Source organism: Pelobates fuscus, chromosome 12, assembly GCF_036172605.1.
Source record: "Pelobates fuscus isolate aPelFus1 chromosome 12, aPelFus1.pri, whole genome shotgun sequence".
Classification (NCBI taxonomy): domain Eukaryota; kingdom Metazoa; phylum Chordata; class Amphibia; order Anura; family Pelobatidae; genus Pelobates; species Pelobates fuscus.
The window spans coordinates 73487369-73501833 of NC_086328.1; the positions used below are offsets into that span (position 1 = coordinate 73487369).

The window sequence follows — 14465 nt, forward strand, 5'->3', positions numbered from 1 at the left end:
CAGGAAAAGCATACAATCCGCTTACAGTCCTGGCAGTCAGCATACAATCCAATTCCCCCAATAAAGAGACGACACTTCGTTTTGAGGGTCAAGCAGAATCTGAGGTGCTGGCACACCCAGCCTGGTTTTTATTACAGTTGTTGTAAATACAGGTCCGCCCACAGGGAGGGATAAAACCACCAATCACATCACAGTTACATCCCACATATTCCTTCCCCTTATTCTGAGAGGAAACTCAATTACACATACAGTTAAAACATACTTTCTACCCAACTTTCATAACTCTAAAACCATACATCACATTCACATAAAAGTCACATATTCACAATCAATCCATTCGGGGAACAACATATTAAAAAATGGCATGAATCAAACCAGGGGTTCAAAAGTTAGTAAAATATCTTTTGGGCCCTGGCTGGCACATGGCTATCTGGCTCAGACCGGTTTTACAGAGCCCTCTCTCCTGGAGACAATGGAGAAGTAACCCAATTACCTCCCAGGACAGAGACCAGACTCCATTATGCACATGGGGACACAAAGACAGTAAAACACTTTAAAATACATAAAGTCACCTTTTACACATAACACACAGACATTTCACATATACCCAGATAGCTGGGATCTGAGCGCACAAATCTACCGAATAGCGCTCAGATCCTATTCACACAATTCAATTGCCATGGAGCTTAAGTCTTTCTTTATATGAATGGGCTCCATGGCATAGCTATCTGGGGTATCACCGCTCACACAGGGCAAGTACCGAATAACCTCACTGTATTTAAAGGGCCAGAATGAGTGACATGCACTCTGTTAGTGCCAAATACGTTTTTTTTAAAGGGCAGCAGGCGGGCAACCAGGCTTCTACACATAGGCGTGCGTACGGGGTGTGCCGGGTGTGCCTGGGCACACCCTAATCCCCGTGGCACGCCTATGTATTGAGTCCTGCAGGAACAGCGTTCCTGCATTTTTATTTGAGCAGGAACGCTGTTCCTGCGGGCACTCAGTGCCCCCAAATGCCCCCTTCCGGCCCCCATGTTTCCCCCTGTCATGGCGGGGGGAAGCAAGTGGTGAAGGACACCCCTCAGTCGGGTGCCTGTGTCCATCTCAGACGCAGTGAGGGAGCTGTGTGCTCTCTGCTTCCTCTCGCTGCGTGCCGTTTGCTGTAGCTGGGAGCCGGAATATGACGTCATATTCCGGCTCCCAGCTACAGCAGACAGCCCGGGCGGCGAGTGGAAGCAGAGAGCACACAGCTCCCTCACTGCGTCTGAGATGGACACAGGCACCCGACCCACTGGACCCCAGGGACAAGTCCACGCTAGCACTCCAGGTAGGGAGGCTGGGTGGACATTTTTTTATGAAAAATAATAATTATTTGTATGTGTGCCTGTGTGTGTGTGTCTGTGAATGTGTGTCTGTAAGTGTGTTTGTGAATGTATGTGTCTGTCTGTAAGTGTGTCTGTGAATGTATGTGTGTCTGTGAATGTGAGTGTGTCTGTGAATGTGAGTGTGTCTGTGAATGTGAGTGTGTCTGTGAATGTGAGTGTGTCTGTGAATGTGAGTGTGTCTGTGAATGTGAGTGTGTCTGTGAATGTGAGTGTGTGTGTCTGTGAGTGTGTGTGTCTGTGAGTGTGTGTGTCTGTGAGTGTGTGTCTGAGTGTATGGGTATGTGTGTATGTAATTGTGTGTGTGTCTGAGTATGTGTGTGCACGCGTATATATATGTGTGTATGTGTGTCAGTATATATATATATATATATATATATATATATATATATATATATATATATATATATATATATATATATATACACACATACACACGTGTATATTATTTTTTGGGGGGGGTGGGAAAAGAGTTCCCACACTTTATTCCCCAGGACTTCTCTGGAGATGTCCGGATCTCCCCTGACGGCTCACGCAGAGTCAGCGCTATCTGAGTGCCGGCTCTGCTCTTAGCCTCCATGGGCTGGCGGGGAGATCAAAGATCTACCTCACCAACCCACAGCAACACGGAGGGAGGTAGGAGAGGACCCGGGGAGCTCTAGACAGCAGCTCTGCCAGGTTCCTCTCACGAGATCTGAGCATTGCCACGGCAACACTCAGATTTCGCGAGAGTTAACTAGCTCCGCAGGCTAGAGTTCACTCTCCACTGGACCACAAGGCAGCAAGGATCCCCCTCCCTACATAAGGTAGGGAGGGGGGATATTTACTAATCAGCCCCCACCTCCACAATCCCTCCCAACATACAGCCCACACACACACACACAGCACGCTCACACACACAGTACACTAACCGCACCCTCACAAACACACACAGCACCTTTACAAACACACAACACCCTCACACACAGCACACCAACAGCACCCTCACAAACACACAACACCGACACACATTATACACAAACAGCACCCTCACTTTAATTCACTTTAAATTCTCACTTTAGTGGAAAAACCCCTTAAACCTCAGCAGATGTTTGTGTGGGGAGTTGTGTATCTTGGACAACATTTACAACTGCTTTGAATTACGAGGACAGCAGCAAATGCGGCTTCACTGCTCCCAAATGACCTGCATAGCATTCAACAGTATATACAATGTTAGTGACTGTAGATTCCAGAATTATACCCTTCATGGATTACCATGGCAGAATATATATATATATTTTTTTAAATATAATGCGCTGTTTAACACTGCTGTTGTGTGAGTGTGGAATCTATGCAGCCCTGATGCACTACCAGGAGCAGAAAAAATATGGCTGCATCAAGCACTGTTATGGAGACTGATTGGAGGATGGTAGAAGAACATGCAGGAGCGGCAAGGCTTACAGGCAGTGGAGGGATAAATGGCACACTTACCAGTGATGACTTCCACTTTACACAAGGCTCAAAATTACCACTAGCCAGTGTATTGTGTTTCAAGGATATTTTGGATCTTACTGCAAATGTGGAACATAACATTGAAGTATTGCTATAATGTTAGCAAAGTGTCCTTTTCTATGGTAAGAAAACAGACAGCAAATGTGTGCATTCTAACATGTCCCCGATGCTTGGAGCTCACATCCAAGTAACTACCAAATGTGTAGCTTGTAACTCTATGTGAACTGCATAGTGGTGATAGGTAAAAAGTAAAAATAACATACAATACACAAATACATTTCACAATAGGTCTTTATTACATATTTGAAAACAATTGTGAAGTGTAGCTTAGGAAAAAAAAAAAAATTATAATACATTGGAGTATTTCTGGATTCCAGCAAACGCAATGTACAAAATTTCTAAATGTCCTTTATTAAAAAAAACAAAAAAACAAAAACAAAAAAAACAAAAAAAAAAATATTCAAATGCAGTGGGTGCTCTCTAATTTGCAGCCAAGAGGCCTACATATGTAGACCAGAATCAAGGCATCCAAATGGCTTGAAGACGCTGATCAGATGTCTAAAAACCCCTTGCTTCCAAACTGGATTATGTACTGGTGATATCCCAGGAATATGTACATCAGTCAGAATATAGAATATTAAAATCTGATAGTTTTACTCTCCTCACTTAATGAGTGTATTCCTGGAAGAAAAAGAAAAAAACAAAAAGGAAAAAAAGCGCATTTGGATTACATTTTATGTAAAAAGACATTTATAATTTATTTTAAAAAGGAAACTGTTGCTGCCCAGGAATTTAAACAACAACTTAAAATTACTTATGTGTTAATCTTATTTATTTTCCACAAGATGCTCCATTTTATTTTAAACTTACATTAAAAATGTAGCTAATAACTTCACAATCCAGTTTAGACAAGGCAAATGAAGAAAAGACGTAGAAACATTTAATTTCTCCACTTCTCTGCATGGTTTGTCTATTTTTACTTCCAGATGCAAAGAATAGAGCTTATAACAATGATTGGCAGGGAGGTAAGACGGAGGCCTCAATTTTTTTCAGATTGCAAAAACACATATTAGGAAATATAATTATATAATTAGGAATAAGTAAATATGAAATACAAATCCTTGGTTTAGTTCTCCATTTAACTGTTTGTGACAAAAGGTAATTCATACCCAATATATATTAAGCAGCAACCTTCTTTTTTTAAACCTTTTCCTTGCTAGAGGCAGAAAATACAAGTGTGCTACAGTTTAGGTTTTTGTTACTGTGAAAAAGCATGCATTTATGGGTGAATTATCAATGTAAGACAATTACTACCTTGGGTGCAAAAGAGGTTCTCTTATGACTTCCATGGTGACTACAACCCCGATTTAGCACTTTACCTCACAATACCAGTTTTTTTCCCCCACCTCAATAAATCTGTTGCTTATCATGCGGAAAAAAGAACCCCAAAACCATAAAAGGAGAGGTCAAGTGGCTGTCTGTCAAACAACGTTTATCACTTTCGCCCAATTATATCACAATTTTAAGTGCTTAGCACAGTAGATGAAATAAAATATTGAACTCTGTTACTTACGCAGTCATACTCTTTCCACTTCCACTGAGCACAATATATGGGGTCTTCTGAGCTTTCTGCTTCTCCTGTAGCAATGCTACAGTACCAAGAGGTGTGTCACTGGAGCTCATCTTCTTCAGAAGCTGAAAGTACAGGGGAGACATGATAGTTATAAGTACATACATCCAGCAAAACCCAGCAGAAAATTTTGTCTATAGCCATTAATCCCTCATCAACATTAGCTCTAAATGTAATTATCATTTGTTTTTAGAGTATAGTATATTTAATGATAATGTGTCCTATAATAAACACAGTCTCGGCCAAAACAAAATAAAAAAATACCAATAAACCAAGTTTATACTACAGTATAAGAACTTGTGGATATACAAGACATATTGCTAGGCCCCTGTAAGTTACAGAGTTATGCAGTTAATACTCAGTTGGTATTGGCTGGAGATTACCATACAATTACCTCACAGATGCAACCAAAGCCCATATAGAAAATGGATCATGCACCCATCTTCTATTTCGAAAACTCTGATTGTATCCCTTTTGACTTACCGCTTCCTCATCAAGCTTCTTCATGCGTTTCTCAGTCTTCATTTTACCAGAGCCTTTCCCATGGAATCGATGAGATAATTGCCGAAAAGCCTGAGGCAAACAAAATAAAAAAATAATTATAATAAAAATAAATAAAAATAAAAAACAAAAAAACTCTCATAAATGAGAATAATGGAAATAAAGTGTTAAAACTCACCTCCTTGGGACAGAGTTTCCTTCCAGTTTCATCTACATATTCTATCTTGACATCTGGCCGGTAACCTTCTTTCTCCTTGAAGTCTTGTGTGAACCCCCTATACTCCTCTCTTCTACTATACTTATCATCTATAGCCCTGTACGAGGAGAGTGGTGGTATTGTTATAGGCATTAAAAATATGTAAAAACAGCTAGAACCAAAAGGCAGTCAACCTTTTAAGCAATGTACTCCATATCGGTCACTTACATTTTGTCTTCTATGCAGTAGACAGCAGATGGAAGTGATTTGGTAAATGTTTTTATACGGGCAACCTTTTGTACAGTTGTTTCTAACAGACCTGTGGAGGAGAGAGATCATTATAGAATAGATATTTAACACATTTTAATATGTTAAAGGACCACTCTAGGCACCCAGACCACTTCAGCTTAATGAGGTGGTCTGGGTGCCAGGTCCTTCTAGGGTTAACCCATTTTTTCAGAAACATAGCAGTTTCAGAGAAACTGCTATGTTTATGAATGGGTTAAGCCTTCCCCCTATGTCCTCTAGTGGCTGTCTCATTGACAGCCGCTAGAGGCGCTTGCGTGCTTCTCACTGTGATTTTCACAGTGAGAGCACGCCAGCGTCCATAGGAAAGCATTATGAATGCTTTCCTATGTGACCGGCTGAATGCGCGCGCAGCTCTTGCCGCGCGTGCGCATTCAGCCGACAGGGAGGAGAAGAGGAGGATCGGAGGAGGAGAGCAGGAGGAGATCTCTCCGCCCAGTGCTGGAAAAAGGTAAGTTTTTACCCCTTTCCCCTTTCCAGAGCCGGGCGGGAGGGGGTCCCTGAGGGTGGGGGCACCCTCAGGGCACTCTAGTGCCAGGAAAACGAGTATGCTTTCCTGGCACTAGAGTGGTCCTTTAAGGAATATAACAGGGGCAATGATGACGAGGAAGACAAAATTAAAAGGTAAACAACTTCTATTTCTAAATGCATGCTAAAACACAATAAGATAAATGAATCAAATCTTTATAGATATTTGCACAAAAAGAAAAATATATATATATAAAATAAAAAAAAAAAAATTCCCAGACCCCTGAGACTTGCGACAGTTGTACCAACTTAACCAACTTGCTGTCCCGCCTCACGGCTGACATGAAATCTTGGATAATCCCACACCTTTTCTGGATCGGGCATATCAACGTCGCCAAAAGAACGTGCTACCCAGGATACTCTATGTTTCAGACAATTCCGATAGCCCTCCCGCCAGCCTTTTTCAAATCATCGAACTCGGCATTCATATCCTTCATTTGGAAATGCAATAGACCTCGGTTTCGTATGACACAAATTATGAGACCTATGCAAGACGGAGGTCTGGGACTACCATAATTTCAAGGTTATTACCGAGCGACCCATTTAGCAAGAATAGTGGAATGGTACAACGCAAACTCCCAGAAAATGTGGCCTGCACTGGAACGGGAGATCTCGGGTGGGAGCGTTCCAGCGGTGGGATGGCTCTATGATGTTGCATCCAGGAAATGAATTACTGAACAGCCGTTCATAGGGGCAACTTTGAAACCCTGGAACCAAATTCGGTTCAAACTTACCCTCACAAGAGCCAAGCTTCGAACAATCCGGAATTCCCAGCAGGCATGGGCAAGGGAACACTGAACTTCTTGGGTAGGGGCTTCTATATCCGATTCGCAGACCTATGTCAAGGAACTAAGCTACTTCCCTTACAAACACTGGTGGGCGATAGACTCCAAAGCTGTGGGTGTCCTTTCACATACTATCAACTGCGCCATTTTCAAGCCTCGGTAGCCAACCAGCTGCAATTACATCGACCTTTGTATCCATTGAGGACATTTGCTCAAAACAGACGGTGCTACACAGCAGCATCTCTGTGCTGTATTTTCTGTTATCGGAAGACAGAACACCCCCCCTCAAAGTTTCAGACTGCGTGGGAAGAATCCCTCCAAACAACATTCTCCAATCAAGAATGGACCCAAATAACTCATGCACCTCAGCTCCCGCTGAACGAAATACCAAGAGAAACTATAAGATACTCACCCATTTGTATGACACACCGCAGAAAATTCACAAATACTTCCCAGAAGCAGCGGACACCTGCTGGAGATGCGGGGCTGCAGTGGGTACTCTCGTTCATATCTTTTGGGAGTGCCCACGCCTAGTCCCCTACTGGAAGAGGATCTTTGACACCCTGACACGGTTAGAGGACGAAGACATAACATTTAACCCAGTGGAGAGGTTACTGAATAAATCAAACTTATCAATCTCAAAATAGACTCTCTCGCAGCACTTGCTCATAGCAGCCTGGTCGCTAAATCTCGATGCACTGGCGCCTCAAGGAACCACTGACTTACCAGGAGTGGCTGGGGAGGGTCGAGGAGATACAGCACGTGGAGGAAGAGGTTGCGATGGTAGGCACGTGACTGGACAAATATGAAGAGATATGGCGAACTTGGACTTACTACTTATGTTCTAGTGAACGAAGGGTTAAAAGCAGCATACAGATGCCCGCATGATACTGGGCTACGGACAAACTTGGAAAACAAGCCACAGGGGCTGACCGTACCCCGCCCGATACCAAACTCAGTACAGATACAACGTACAGTTAGCTTTAATGATGCGTTGAGGTACGATAATTATCCACCTGCATTTCCAGAAGCTATTTTATATAACCTCTTGCTCTGCTGTTTGTAATAAGAAGACTATCAAATGCCTATTTGTTTTTCTTTACTGTATCTATATTTTGAAAAACGAATAAAAAAAAAAAAAAAAAAAAAAAAAAAAAAAGATTTCCCAGACTGCTCTACCATAAACCTGCCTCTTTGCCCGCCCCCTCCCCCACTTCAGAAAAATACTTCCTTATTAAATATATGCACAAGACTGTCCATAAACAGTACTGAATGATTTGAACTACAAACAACCTGCATTAGAAGAAGGAGAGGACACCCAAGGAGACATATAGTAAGGATATGACTACCTGTTTGTAGTTTCTCTGACTGTCTGCAGCCAGGCGTGTATTAAAAGTAGCCCACTCAGCACTGTTGGGGCTTAAACTATGCATAGATTTGACAAAAACATTTTTCTGGCATAAGGGGTGTGATTAAGAGGAAAAATTAAGGTGCAGCATTATACAAAACATTAAAAAATTGTGTGTGTGTTCAAAAACTATAAAGATTTAGGCATACAAAAAAAACAAAACCCCAGCACTGTAGTTCCCAGTTAGTGGCTCTGTATCGTATGTCATTTCCTGAAAGGCCTATTTTGAAAACCTTGTTTGGAAAATGTCCAGCAAAAAGACATCACAGTGCATTCATGGTATGGGTAATTTGTGCCCTGGTGCTCATTGTTCACTGAGCTTGCAACGGTCTGAAACTGCTGCAATTCTCACAAAATTGACATTTACTCCTTGCATTACACAGGTATTAAATTAAGCAGAATTAACATTGGAATTATGTTTACCTTTATTTTGACACAAATGTAAAGCAGCAGCAAGACCTCGGTTCACAATTGGCTCTTCATCCAAGATGGTAGTGGAAGATGCAGAATACTGAAAGTGAGAGGGAAAATGAGAATTGACGGGTCAGCAGAAATAATAAAGTTATAATACCGTAGAAGGTTACGCTCTCAGTCTATCACTACTGTCCAGCCAATCCTTCCTGATTAGTGAAGCTGCTGCATGGGAAGGCAGTAAAGGCAAGGAGATCATTTTGTTATGGTGGTGGAGTGTGGCTGTAGAGCGACTTTAACGATAGAGTGATTTGTGTTCAAAGTCTGTGACTGGCAGATGTGACATGATCCAATAGATTCACAGTCACGCCTTTTACATGACTTTACACTGTACACAAATGTTGTCCAAAAATCAACATTCTAATTGATCATTAAAACAATTAAATACGACTTACATCTTGTTGGTTCTTTTCCTCATCAAGGTTCACCATGCTCCAGCCAAGGTTTTCATCTCCATCAGAATCTCCACCCTCATTTCCAGACTCCTCCTCATCCTTCTCAAAGTCCTGAGGAGCAAAAAGACAACGTGATGACTGACAGAAGATAAGATGGTGTAGAACTCATCGCTTACATGGTAATCACAACTGAGCCAAGTGCCTATACTTGGTCAACCTGTACACACCATCAAATCCTCTTGATCCTCCCGGTTTCCTGCAAGGCCATATGTCGGAATTTCACCAAGTGTTCTGCAGAACTCAGATGTTGCATTAAACACAATGGATCCTTTCTTGTCATCATCATCCTCATCTATTTCTTGACCTGTTGGAGTGTCCAACTTCTTCACCAAAGTCACAATCTAAGAGGAAAATGCAAACAAAATATCAGGCATTGTGAATTAAGAAAAAAAGAATAAAAAAAAAAAAAAAAAAACACCCAAAGGGAGGTTAAATTGGAACCTACAAGGATTTGTCATGTTGCAGGTTTTGTTTTATACCAATTATTTTTTGTCCATCTACATCTCCTTGTTTTTACTTATTTAATTTACCTTACTTTTTTTTTTTTTTTTGTAATTCTTTATTTTGTTCACACAGCAGGCAATAAAGAGAAAACAATACAATTTGTGGGCTATATGTACTAAAACGTCATACACATCAATTAAAACATTGTCACCGGCTGAAACATGGTGACCCACTGAGTGTTTTTTTTTTGGGGGGGAAAAACAATATTATGGCCATCAACAAAACATTTCACCATCAATTTGCTCCCTTGGCCCCTACATGTGATTTACTCAAACGGCTGCTCGTATGTTGAGGTGCCCCAGGGAACAGGGGTGACCCCCTCCAAGGTGTCATCAGAATCATTTAACAGAATTATCTGGTGGATGGGGGGGGGGGGGGGGGGGGTTACTTGCGCTGGCGTGAGCCTGGACGCAACTAGCTCTGTGTGGGCCGGTCGCTGGTGTAGTAAAGAGCTGGTGATCACATCTTTATAGACGGTTAACAAGCAGCAACATAAAGAGAGTTAAAGCTAATTGTAACGAGAAACTGTGAGACATAATGTCCATCTTGCAAAATAACATGGTTATAACTGAATATGTATAGTCACTGAGTGTATCGGCGGGTTCTGTGGCATCCTGTAAGTCGGATTGTCCCTCATGTCGTGTTGCCCACTAAGTTGGTACGCCGGGATGATCTGGGCACAAATTCCTGTACTATAGTTGGGTCTAATCTGGTCAGGGAGGTTGTGGTTTGTACTTGCGGCTTTGTCTGGCCCAGCTGTGTTAGGTGAGAGTCCAGTTCCTGTAGGCTTCGTGCCCGGTACGTGTTCCCCTGAACGGTGAACGTGACGAGTCTCGGTGTGCCCCAGCGGTACTGGATGTTTCTATTCCTTAGGTGTTGCAGGCTCAGTTGTAGCCCTCTGCGCCAGCTGAGTGTGCTCCTGGTTAGATCCGGGTACAGCTGTAACTGGGATTCCTTGAATAGTAGTGGGGTTTTCTCCCTACAGGCTGCCAGGACAGTAGCTTTGTCTTGGTGGGTTTGCAATCGTACAATGAGGTCGGGCGAGGCGTTAGGGGGTGCTTTGGCCGGTTTGGGTAGGCGAAACCAGCTTTCAAGTTTCACCTGTTTAGCTTGTTTGGGTTGCAGCAGCGTTGCTATGAGGCGCCTTACGTAGTGTGGGAGGTCGTCGTTCCCAATAGTGTCAGGGACCCCTCTGATTTTTAAATTATTTTTTCGCCTGTGATCTTCTAGGGCCTCTACCTTTTCTGCAGTGTCTTGTTGCAGTTTGTGGAGTTCGTAGATTTTTTGCTCCAGAGTGGTGAGTCGACCATCGTGGGCCATGGCGTTGGTCTCCAAGGAGGTAAGCCTCGTGTTGGCCCTTTCCATTGCCTCTTTGAAGGCTACCCTGTCCGCAGCCAAATCTTGTCTGAGTTCTGTAAACATCTTTGTTAGAAGGGCTGCAGTGACCGGTTCCCCTACTGGGGGTGCTTTGGGCGCCTTAGATTGGTGTGCTGTTGCACCATCCCCTATGTCTGGGTAGAAATCTTCCGAGGAGTCTGAGTATTCAGCTTCCCCCAGCGCCATTTGCTCCCATGCGGCCTTCTGCGAGTTCCGCAGGAGTTCGCCGATATCGTGGCTGAAAGGGGGCTTGTCGGGCTTCGTTTTTTTGTCCATAATTGCTTACCCCGCCAATGTGTAGGGTATGGGGTGGGTAGGTGTCCATATTCCACCGATGGATCGGTTATTTTGCTTGTTTTGGCCCGGAGCTTTGCACGATGCGTCCGTGCTGGTCCGTGGTTAGCTCCGCCCCCCTCACCTTACCTTTTTAGGTATACAAAACAAATTTAAAAAGGACAACTTTTTACTAAAGAGGGCATAATATTTGACAACGCGCAAAGCTTAAATGAACATTATAGGATCAGGAATACAAAACTTATCTAGCCCGCTGAATATAGTAAAATCGAACCTATATTCCAGTCTGCTGATGCTCCATCCCTGATCTCCCTCCTTGACTGACATCATCAGAAGGGATCTCAGCCAATCACAATTCTTTCCAATAGGAAAGCATTGGATTGACTGACATTGTCAATTCTGAGGATCTCAGCCAAAGAGGCGGGTTAGGGGTGAAGCCAAATCAGCATCTCCTCATAGAAAAATCAGTACATCTTTACAAGGAAAGTTCAGTGTCTCCATGTAGAGGGTGGAGACACTGGATGTCAGTGCTGCACACTGCGTGTCACTGCCACAGGAGGCACCTCTAGTAGCCATTTGAGGAGTGGCCATTGGAGTTGAACATATGTTCACCTTCTCACTGCTGTCCTTCTGCTGCTGGATCTGTTTCAATCTCCTGCTTTTGTCTAGCTGTTTCTGCAACTCTATCTCCAGTTCATCTTCTTCTAAAACAACAGGAGAGCCTCCATCTTCTGCAAGTTAAAAAATATAAAATAATAAAAAAAAATAAAAAAGTCAGTGGAAGGTAAGCAAAAGATATATGCACACACTAATCACCAGACATTAGAAAATCAATACTAATAAAAGCTCTATTACGTATCGTAACTTAAAAGGTACACTAAAGCACTAGGAAAAATAATGAGTATTTCTAACACTTCAGTTTTTCTGTCCCTATCTATACGGATAGATATCTCCTCTGGAGTCAGTCCAACCAATGCTCCTATTGGGGCTCCAGTTAAGTGATAGAGAAGCGCATTCAGAGGCTGTCAGTATGGCAGCCACTAGAGGAGGATATAATCCAATGTAAACATTGCAGTCTCTAAAAAAAAAATGCAATGTTTTACATTGCAGGGTTAAACCTAAAAGGACAACAGCAATCGGGACACTTCATTAAGATGTGGCCCTTAAAAACAAACTAAATTTAATGTCAAAGACCAAAATAAAAAAGTGATGACACCTGGCTGTAATGCTTCGGATGTTAGCTGTCTTACCTTGGTCGCTTATATCCATACTTTCCACTCTAATATCATCAGACCGTGGCACTAATTCAGGTAGCTCCACCTCGGGTTCCTCATCTGACTGCTCCACACGCCTTCGGCCACGTCCACGAACCCTAGCAAAATAAATATGAAAATCATTTAAAAAAAAAAAAATTATATATATATATATATATATAATAAATAAATAAAAAATCTCTTACTTAAATGGACACCAAGTCCAAATTTCCCTTTAATCTTAATTTTATGACAAAATTGGAAATTGCTTCAAACTTGGATATTTTTCCCTTCTTTTGGTTCAACAGGAATTATAGGGATATGTAAAAGGCTGAACTTGATGGACCTGAATCTTTCTTCATTCTAAATTGCTATCCAACCAATTAAATAATTTTGGAGCATAGATGCTGCTGCAGCTTTGCACATTTAAACAGTGCCGTTTCTGAGAAATGGAACCTTTTACAGTGTACAATGACCACATTATTAGTGGCTGTTACAGTGTCACTAGGTTGCTCCGACAGAAATAGATTCAATAACAAAGTAATTAATGTCCAGCTTCTAATTGCAAATGCCTGCTGTGTGCCCAGTGCTTCTCCATCTGTATTCAATGTTTCTTGAAGAGGAGTACTGGATTTGTATTTTGAGGCAATTGCAGCTCGTATACTATGCAATGTCAAAGCTTTTCTAAGAGAAGCATTTATTGGACACGGATCAGTGTTTTTATTTTAAAAAGGGCAGAATATTTATATGAATCTAACCTTCAAAAGTGAAGCCCCATCAATCTGTTGAAAATGATAAATTATCTAATACCACTTTTAATGTTGCCATCATTTAGCTCTGAGAGTTGCTTACCTGGACCCATAATCATTTTCTCGTGTACTACTCCCCATCACAAGGAGGTCCTCAACCCGAACGGACTTCTCTTTTTTTCTAATCTTTTTCACTTTGCGCTTTGTTTTTTTAAATGAAACCTTGGAATAACAAAAATAGGAAAAGGGTGAAACACACTCACCGTAATGGTAGTTACAAATCAAAGAGGCAAAGCCTAGAATGTGAAAAAACCTCCAGTTAAAAGTATACTTCTGAGAAAAGACCAAAAGCCTCACACAAATCAAGTTATCTACAATTTTTGCTCTTGTATTTTAAACACACACACACACACACACACACACACACACACACACACACACACACACACACACACACACACACACACACACTCTCTCTCACTCACTCTGCTGGTAGTTCAAGTTTACACTTCGTTCGATGCTCTCACAAAACACTTTTCCGATGGTCTTACCATTTCCTCTGGTGAGAAATATTCAGATGCGATCTTCATTCCTGGCAACTCAAGTGTTTGTGCCTGTTTATGTAAGGATTCACGAATATTTTGCAGTTCCTTTTCCCAAGACCCATCTGCCAATCCACCAGACTCCAAGCGAAAAGATTTCTTTTTCTCACCCTCAATCTCCTCATCATACTTTGACAGCACGGATTTGTGTCGTAACTAAAATTAAAAAGACATACAAAAGCATAAGAGCATGGTATTGGTCTGATTTCTCAAGGTGACATGAGTCGAAGGGAACCTCAGTTAGACTTCAAATATGAAAGACTTACAATGGCCATGTCTTCTACATTCTCCTCCTCTGCATATGGTTTGTAATCAGGCTTTTTCTTCTTCAGCTCCACATTTTTATCTGCTCTCTCTTTGTCCACCATATTCACATTCACCAACACATCAGATTCATCTTCATCTAAGATAGCTATGGAACAAACAATTATTACTAAAGGGCACATGTATAATCATTGCACATTATATAGCTAAACTTTATAAATATTTAATGGCTCATACAAACAGTTTGCCAAAATCTTTAGCAACCATAA

General features: G+C 41.9%; 1 protein-coding gene across 1 annotated transcript in view; it reads right to left on the minus strand.

The window, feature by feature from the left end:
* Nucleotides 1-3306: 3306 nt before the first annotated feature.
* Nucleotides 3307-14465, minus strand: part of SART1 (spliceosome associated factor 1, recruiter of U4/U6.U5 tri-snRNP) — a 34755-nt gene continuing 23596 nt past the window's right edge. Inside the window, exons 9-21 of the mRNA XM_063438589.1 lie at nucleotides 14199-14344; nucleotides 13882-14088; nucleotides 13434-13552; nucleotides 12579-12700; nucleotides 11941-12059; nucleotides 9321-9494; nucleotides 9094-9204; nucleotides 8651-8738; nucleotides 5429-5519; nucleotides 5183-5318; nucleotides 4987-5076; nucleotides 4447-4568; nucleotides 3307-3554 (exon numbers count right to left, since the gene is read on the minus strand). Of these exons, the coding sequence (XP_063294659.1) occupies nucleotides 3536-3554; nucleotides 4447-4568; nucleotides 4987-5076; nucleotides 5183-5318; nucleotides 5429-5519; nucleotides 8651-8738; nucleotides 9094-9204; nucleotides 9321-9494; nucleotides 11941-12059; nucleotides 12579-12700; nucleotides 13434-13552; nucleotides 13882-14088; nucleotides 14199-14344 (1544 nt within the window). The 3' untranslated portion in view covers nucleotides 3307-3535. The remainder of the gene's footprint in view (nucleotides 3555-4446; nucleotides 4569-4986; nucleotides 5077-5182; nucleotides 5319-5428; nucleotides 5520-8650; nucleotides 8739-9093; nucleotides 9205-9320; nucleotides 9495-11940; nucleotides 12060-12578; nucleotides 12701-13433; nucleotides 13553-13881; nucleotides 14089-14198; nucleotides 14345-14465) is intronic.